This window comes from Tachypleus tridentatus, chromosome 12 (genome assembly GCF_004210375.1).
Source record: "Tachypleus tridentatus isolate NWPU-2018 chromosome 12, ASM421037v1, whole genome shotgun sequence".
Taxonomy (NCBI): Eukaryota; Metazoa; Arthropoda; class Merostomata; order Xiphosura; family Limulidae; genus Tachypleus; species Tachypleus tridentatus.
The window spans coordinates 74,125,022-74,133,934 of NC_134836.1; the positions used below are offsets into that span (position 1 = coordinate 74,125,022).

General features: G+C 36.5%; 1 protein-coding gene across 1 annotated transcript; it reads left to right on the top strand.

Moving 5' to 3' along the window:
- Window positions 1–1,252: 1,252 nt before the first annotated feature.
- Window positions 1,253–7,832, top strand: LOC143233620 (lysozyme 2-like). The gene is made up of 4 exons (XM_076470025.1): window positions 1,253–1,382; window positions 2,414–2,457; window positions 5,116–5,239; window positions 7,517–7,832. Exons 1-4 carry the CDS (start codon window positions 1,331–1,333, stop codon window positions 7,723–7,725), a joined length of 429 nt encoding a protein of 142 aa, XP_076326140.1. The 5' UTR covers window positions 1,253–1,330; the 3' UTR covers window positions 7,726–7,832.
- The last annotated feature ends 1,081 nt before the right edge of the window (window positions 7,833–8,913 follow it).

Consider the following 8,913-nt stretch of genomic DNA (forward strand, 5'->3'; position numbering starts at 1 on the left):
ATTCATGTTTGAAAAACATGGTCCAACCTACACTGGGTCAATAGACCATCGACATTCCAAGGACTGTGTTATTCTTGATGTCGCCTCATTGGGTTTATCAGATAAATGTGATGTGTGGTCTTGTAGACAAAGAACTTATTGTGCAGGTGAATAACTTGCCAGTATTGTAGGAGAGGATTGTGTGACCGGGTGGTTAGGGTACTGGTTTAATAATCCGAACGGCGCCTGATACGCACATGGCTAGATGGCCAGGTCACACACCTCAAGGGTTCAACTATAACCGTCTCCAATTTAAGATCATTCATCAGAGGGACGGCAGTCAATAAGCAGTACCTACCACCACAAGGGGCTGTGTTCGACTCTTTAAACCATATAACAAGATTGACTGTCACCTTAATAACGCATCCACAGCATTAGACTTTACTATCTCCATCCTGAATTATGTAGTTACATAAAACGTGGTTGCCTCGATTATCTGTTCACACATAATATTTCTCGGTCTTGGTAAGTATGTGTTAATATTTTCATAGATGTTGGAGAATCAAAAATTCTGAATATTTAGTCCCCTTCACACACACACACAAAATTACTTGTGTTATTCTAAATCTATAACATTATATGCTTATTATTACATACAGGATTAGATAAATAAAAGAGGTAATGTAAACATTGTTATGTATGTCCATTATAAACAATTGGGATGGTTGTATAATATTTCTTAAAACACTTAGGTTCACAATAATCTAGAGTTCTTATACTGTAATGTAACTCCTAAGGATAGTCTTCAATCCGCATAAAAAAATAATTGGGTCCTCTACATTTATTGCCCTTATTCAAAATGTTTAACGTCAGGCCGCTTAGGACCCCTCCTTCTGACTCGTCCCTCACAATTACGGGGGCATACCTACACCACTGCTCAACTGTCAACTATAGCTAGCAAATGTTTTAAAATCACAACTCTAGTGTGCAAACATACGATTATCACGACCTCAGGACTCTGGACACAAACAAAACACAACGTCAACCAGCTATTTGATCATGCACGCTACGTCACAAATTAAAAATTCGAGCTTTCTGGACTACAGCTACCAATCACAATATTCTGGAAGGTCCTTTATTCCTAGGCGTCATCTGAACACCTTAACTGTTTTATTTTTACCGTGAGCTAGTACTGAGGTAGCAAATACGATGTTACCAAAGCGAGAAGGTTATTAACATCACGCCCACTTGTATTCCCAGAATTCCACAGTACCGAAAGGTTTATAAAGACTTCACCCATTTTTGAGAGACAGAGAAATAGAAAGAGCGTTCAAAAGTCCGAGCTGTCAAAATGTGGAAAGTTTTAATCTATGAAGTTCTTCTTGTAACAGTTACTGTGATTGGTGAGTAACAAAGTGTATTGAAATTTTATATAGGTATACTTAAGTACGTACTAAACCACGTGATATTATGATACGTTCGTTTGTTTCGATGAATTTCGTACAAAGATACTCGAGAGGTATTTGCGCTAGTCGCCATAATTTTGAAGTGATAGTCTAAACTGAAAACAGTTAGCCAATACTATCAATTCTTGGGTTACTCAACAAAAAGTGGAATTGATCGTAACTTTTTAACTCCTCTCACTGTTGAAAAAGCAAAAAGGTTCGGGGAGAGGATTCGAACTCGTGACCCTAACCGTATAGTTAGTAAACGATCTTAACTGTTAAACACCTTTCAATTCGATAAACGGGACTCTTGAAGATAAATAGATGTTTGCTATAAAACGTGACTTAGTAAACAGATGTAGCACCAAATTATCACCAGAAGTTAAGCCCTGATGCAACACTTCAAACATACACTTCTGTGTTGTAGATCGGAGACAAAGTTTTCGTAAACACAACATACATTGTACTTCGATAAAATCATGTTTAATAGATTTTTTACTATATCTTTGGGTAACTACACCACCTATACCAAACACTACCCGATCAGCACTTTTAATACTTGGTAACATCACTTTTGTTCGGTGTTTCACAAATAAAACTCTAGCCCACACGATTCTAAGAACTCGAAAATCAAATAATTTGTTTCCCACACTGTCTGGGGCGAAAAATAACCCAGACGGCCAGAAACTTGTTTCTCTTCACCCCACACGCGGTAGGAATTAATTTTGCACATTATTTGAAACTTATTAACTGAACTGGAGTAACACTTATTTACTAAGCTAGAAGGGTGGTAGAAAATTACCTTTTAGTGTTGGCAGGTTTATTATCTCATTGAGGCGCGTCGGTCGAAGCTGCGAAATAATCGAGGTTCGAACTGTGCAGTTAACAACAAGGCAACCAGGGACAAGTTGTAGTCTGAATATTTATCACTTAATTCAGCCTATTTTATCAAAGCTAATATTTTATGTCTGTATTTTTTTTTTTCACAGGTCAGAACTATGTGAGTGACGAATGTCTCAAATGTATATGTCAGGTACGTATTTATAAACATCCAATTAAAATATATCTGGACCCTGCATAGGACTATCTGCTGTGTTCACTAAGGGGAATCAAACCCTGGATTTTAGCATTGTGACTCTGTAGAAAACACTCTGCTGTCTATTCTGGGTGCCTAATATACAAGTGACGGCCAACCTTATTATTTTGTGTGTAGAGTTGAACTACGCCCTTGTGGCGGCTGGCGTTACTGACTGGTCAGCAGTTCTTGGTTAATTGCTTGTCTGTTTTGAATTTCACGCAATGCTACACAATGGCTATCTACACTAGCCGTCCCTAATTTAGAAGTATAAGACTAGAGGGAAGACAGCTAGTCATCACCATTTACCGCCAACTCTTGGGCCACTCTTTTACCCACGAATAGTGGGGTTGACCGTCACATTATAATGACTCCACGGCTGAATAGTCTAAGTTAATAACGCTATAACTGAATTGCGGAGGGTTCCGACCAGGCTGTTTCATCAGGAGTTGTTTCGTTTGAAAATAACAAATTTGTTTACATGTCATTTGAAACAACCTCATTCATTCATTTGTCCTCCATAATTTTCGAAGTTATAATAAATTTCTAAAACTCTACACGACGCTATCCCATAAAAATAATACTAATAATAAGAAAAATCACATTAAGTTAATAAAAACAAGTTAGGACTTTTCTTGACATGTTTTTGTTAAGTAATTCGGTTGACGCGGTTGATACGTGAAAGATTTTCAGAAGAGGCTATGACGTCAAAACAAAAATCTTTATGAAAAAAATATTCCCAGAATTTTTATGTAACATAATTATTTAATAGAATAATAACTGCTCATTGTTAAATAACTGGAACGTGTGTAACAGATTACTGTTACAAATCCTTGGTATATAAGTATCTCGAAGTTTCAGGGTATAAATATTTAAGACAATTTAACCCTATACAACACACACGAACAGACACACAGAGAAACTGAAAGTGTAGCAATAAACATGAAACGGTTCGTAACACTCCTTGGTATTTTTGTAAACTGGTTTCTCCTGTAGTTTCTCAAACAACTAGCAACCCTGATATAACCGACTCTGATTGCTTAACCAGTCAAGTCATCAGGTGCTATGCAACCAAATTAATGAACCTCTGCAAGTATCGCGATGTAAAAAAGCTGTTTTGCAAGCTAAATCGTTTTTCGTTTTTAGGATGTTCATTGTAAATCAAGTATATTTCTTTGATATTTTGCGGGAATATAATATACATATTTACAGGTCTAGAACTCCTATATTTTATTAAGGACATACCGATTGTTTGTGCAGTGAACATTAAAGTGACTTGGATGCGGTTCAACATTGCTGAAATTTCAGTCCACAAATTAATGATTTCAAAACTACAGCTAAGCTTCAATTGAACAGTTTTCAAAACGTACGTTACAACGGTATTCAATTAGGAAGGCAAATTAATTAAGTGCAAATAATTAACTGTTTTAACTTGCTCTTTAACCATCCGTTTTTTTGGTTTTTTTCTATTGGTTAGTATTTCGAAGTAGAAAATTGACCTCGACTACTTAGGATCATAGTTTGGCTAATGACAGAACTAGTAAATAAATATTTGATGCAATGTTTGCGAGTGAAAAATTATAAACTAAGTCCGTCTATTTATTTTTTCTCTCGCTTGTTGTAATTAGCCGGATGTTTCTAATAACAGTGGGTTCGAGAATGTTTAAATGATCCGTATTTATACAGGTAAAAGATTCGACTTCAAAATAGGATCTCTGTATAAGTTTAAACTTTTTGTCAGCAGGAACATTTCTCATGAACACTTTGGGACAGATTCTAATAGCCCTTTTTTCAGTTTCTTTGTCTTTGGGCAAAGCTATATTAAGCTATCTGTTGCGCCCGTCTACAGCAGTGCATCGAACCTGGAATCTTAGCGTTGTAAGTCCGTAAATTTACCGCTGTTTTCAGAAAGAAGTACACCTCTTTCACGAATTCAGTTATTTGTTGATTTACAAGTCATAAATGTGTAAGTAAATTCGAATTCATTATTCAGTTGCACTTAGTTTTAAACAATATTCATAATAACAAATCTAATATATCACGTACTATCTACAATGTTTGATATTTTTCTCGTGTGGGCAAAACACAAATCTCCCATTGCGTGGCTTTTTTTCTAAACAAAAAAACCAACCAAACAATTGTAATTTTGCCCTAAAAGTGTTTTGATATTTCAAAATCGGTCGTTTTACTCTTTACTCCTTTTACTCATTTCGTAAAATAATACGTAGTAAAGAGATTACACAAATGTTCTACAAACCAGTCACTTGAAAAATACTAAAACGGAACATTGCATATTTATTTTATCTTACATGCCCCCTAATGGCTAAGAGGCAAGTCTATAGGTTAAAATCGAGTTTCGATACCTTTAGTGGGCAAAGCACGGATAGTTCACTGTGCATGTTTTCTTGCTAAGGAACAACTACACTTGATCTTACATTATCTACTTATAAATTCACCTTGAATAAATAACGTTAATTAAGCTAGAATTTTCAGATGTGTCCGAAATTGTTTGGACATTTGTGACTGGCGGCTAATTTGTTCAAACTCATAGAAAAAAACCAACATCTTGTTTATATCTATATAAATAATGTTTCGTTTTGTCTTTTTTTTTTTCAGGCCAGCACAAAATGTAATCTCAGTCAAGGTTGTAATACTAACTGTGGACCGTATCTCATTTCCTTTGCATATTGGAAAGACGCAGGCCTACCAGGAAAAACGAAAAACTACGTAGATTATAATGGTAAGTGTTACAACAAAGTGTATCTAATGGCACCTCTATAAATAACGTTAGCGAACATACCAGTAGGCGTGGGTGAATAGCAGAAATAATCTTAGTATAACCTACGAAAAAAACAACCAAAAAAAAAACTTTTACGCACTCAGAATCACTCTACAACTATAGATGCTAACCCATATCACGGAAGGGAAACATGCTCCCTCACCACTTTTTCTAGTTATGCTCTTCCACTTTCCTATGAAATTATGCGCTTCTGTCCAAACTAAAAGAAGTGCTTGGTGATTAGGTTGCTCCTATCACAATCTGTGGGTCGCGGGATCAAAATCCATCTCCGAATATACTTGCCCTTTCAGAAAATCAGCCCAAGAGTTGGCAGTGAGTAATGTTCAACAGCTGCCTTTCTCTAGCCTAACGTTTTAAAACTAGGGACATTATTCCAGATAGCCCTTGAGTAATATTGCGCAGAAATCGAAAACAAACAAAAAGAACCAACAAACGCAAAAAACAATAGCTACAATTGTGTGAACACTAAATAAGTTATGTATCTCTTTTTTTTTTTTTGTCTCCGTATTTGCTATCCACAAGTCAAATTTGGGAAAAAAGAACAGTTTATTTCGTTTATGGTACGGAATTCAAACCTTTATTTTATAAGTCAAACCTTATTGTCTGTACAGATGAAAATCTAAGTGTTTTAATTGACTAACTCGTGTTGAGCCCCAAAAGGTGTGACTAACACGTGTTGAGCCCCAAAAAGTGTGACTAACTCGTGTTGAGCCCTAAAAGATGTGACTAACTCGTGTTGAGCCCCAAAAGGTGTGACTAACTCGTGTTGAGTCCCCAAAAGTGCCAATAAACACAAGTTTTAACTGCGTTGTCGCTCTGAGTTCTTCAGCTTTCTACTTTTGGATCACCATTCTAAAAATGGGGCTACAGAAATAATAGAGTTGATAAAAATATACTTCACGGTGTTACGTGTCATTATCGAATATGATGTTAGATCAGCACACCCTTCCCTCCCCAGGTGGTTCATTGGTAAGTCTCAGACTTTATAAAACAAAGAAAAATCACGTAACAGTAACAAAAACCTTAATTTGACGTTTATCTGGCAGCTAACCAACGTTAGCTGGTAGGAGTCGTGCTCATACAAACTGGATGACTAGCAGTCTGATTTGTGCTTTTGAAATCCGTTACGTTTATGGTTTGTTCAGTCACTGCCTTATCCAAAGAAACAACAACAACAACAAAAAAACAGAGTAGTTCTGCTACTAAGATATCGGTGAGTTTACAGACATACAACGTTACAATCCATGGTTTGATCCTTCGCGGTGGGCACAGCAGATATCTTAAACGTGGATGTTTTCTAAAACAAAGGAAAAAGCTGTCATGAATCAGAAACCAATAGGTTTTACCTGTTATCTCCTTGTTTGAAACGTATTCTTTTATATACAATAGTTCCGGCCCGACATGGCCAGGGGTTAAAGCACTCGACTTGTGATCCGAAAGTCGCGCGTTCGAATCCCCGCCACACGAAACATGCTCGCCCTTTTAGCTGTGGAGCTTTATAATGTGACAGTCAATCCCACCAATCGTTGGTAAAAGAGTAGCCCAAGAGTTGGCGGTGGGTGCTGCTGACTATCTACCTTCCCTCTAGTCTTACATTGCTAAATTAGGGACGGCTAGCGCAGACAGCCATCTTGTAGCTTTGCGCGAAATTCAAAACAAACTGTAATGGTTGTTCAAAATATGCAGACTTGTTTTAATATCTTTTTATTTTTACGTCGTACTTCAGTTTATCCTAAACCATAGTTTACAAAAAAGAAATCAAAGAAATATAAAACCTGTACGTAAACTTGCTTTACATAGACTAGTATTGTTTTGGAATTTCACGCAAACCTACTCGAGGGCTATCTGCATTAGCCGTCCCTGATTTTGCGGTGTAAGACTAGAGGGAAGGCAGCTAGTCATCACCACCCACAGCCAACGAATAATGAGATTGACCGTAACATTAAAACATCCCACGGCTGAAAGGGCAAACATGTTTGATGTGAAGGAGATTCGAACCCCCGATCCTCGGATTATGAGTCGAGTGCCTTAACCACCTGGCCATGCCGGGTCTTCAGAAAGGCATTAATTAAATTTCCGATAAAAAGATAATATTATTTTCATCAAATGATTATTACATCCTAATTAGGAACAAATCCAAATTTAGTTTAAAATATGTGCCAGATACAGAAACACTTTGTAACTTAGCTTTTCTAAATTATTATTTTTCTTCCACAGATTTCGTTGCTTGTGTTACAAATGTGCAGTGCGCCAAACAAACAATTCGGGGCTATATGAAAAACTGGGCAAGAAATTGCGTCAAAAATAGAGAGATTAATTGTAATGATGTTGCCAGAATCCACAAGACTGGACGTGTGGGATGTCACGGCACTTGGTATAAGGGAACAGACTATTGGAAGCTATTTAAACAGTGCTACCCTTATTGATTTTCCGATCTTACGAGGACACCTTGCAAGGACAACAGATACTTTGTTTTTATATTAAGTTTATCGGGGTTTAGAGGAGTTTTCTAATAAAGATGTTTCATAACGCATTGTGGCAATGTAGTGGTTACTCTGAATGAGAATTTTAGATTTAAAAACTTAAAAAAACTACATATATTAATTGATCAGAAAATGGATGGTTGTTTGAATTTCGCGCAAAGCTACACGAACGCTGTCTGCGCTAGCCGTCCCTAATTTAACAGTGTAAGACTAGAGGAAAGATAACTAGTCTTCACAACCCACCGCCAACTCTAGAGTTACTCTTTTATCAACAAATAGTGAGATTGATCGTTACATTATAACGCCCCCACATTTGACGGGGCTTCGAACCTGTAGCCCTCAAAATACTAGTCGAGTGCCTTAACCACCTGGCTATGCCGGGTTATCAAAAATAAAGTTGAATTAATATTTATATAGTCCGATATATTCACAGGCTTAAATGTGTTTAGTACTTTTACAATGGGCCATTTGTATCAATGTGATGCTGGTTAATCATGCTTGAATTCAACGTACTGTCATTTTACTTGGAAATATCTTGACATCATTTCATTGTAATACGTCAAACTTCATCCCAGTTCTTCGAATGAAAACCATTGAAAATGATAATTAGGAATACTTTAAGAGGTTTTGTGCCATTAACCCCAATAACAACAACACCTTCATACAGTGGAATATAATACAGTGACATCTAGCGCAATTCGCTATGAAAACATAATATTCATAAATAATTCAGAATTTGAAATCACCATTCAGTCTATATTTTGTAAAATTTAATTGAAAAACATTAATTTAAAATATTGATATAGATAAGGTTGCAATATATAGCCTATTCCTGCTCTCGTAGAAGGCTATTTTCTTCATTTTAGGATCGGGCGTGATTGAAATTTAATCCAAAGATCCATTTCGCTGTCACAAAATCGGTCTTCGCATGGATGTGTTATCAGATACAGTCAAAAGTTCCTTTTCGATTACAATGTCTCGGAGGTGGCGATAGATGCTATAAAGAAACTAGTTCCATTTCAGTGTATCAGTTCAAAATTAGGGAAAACTAGCATAACCGGTTCGTGTTCAGTTTTTCGTAAATATGTAAATCAATCGACCCACTGCTTATGGTTGTAGCGGTTTAAAAGC

What these genes read in the sequence shown, in the direction of transcription:
- LOC143233620 (XM_076470025.1), top strand. Translation starts at nt 1,331, where the DNA reads ATGTGGAAAGTTTTAATCTATGAAGTTCTTCTTGTAACAGTTACTGTG. An exon ending in TGTAACAGTTACTGTGATTG is followed by an intron (nt 1,383 to 2,413) that starts GTGAGTAACAAA and finishes TTTTTTTCACAG; the next exon opens with GTCAGAACTATGTGAGTGAC. An exon ending in GTCTCAAATGTATATGTCAG is followed by an intron (nt 2,458 to 5,115) that starts GTACGTATTTAT and finishes TTTTTTTTTCAG; the next exon opens with GCCAGCACAAAATGTAATCT.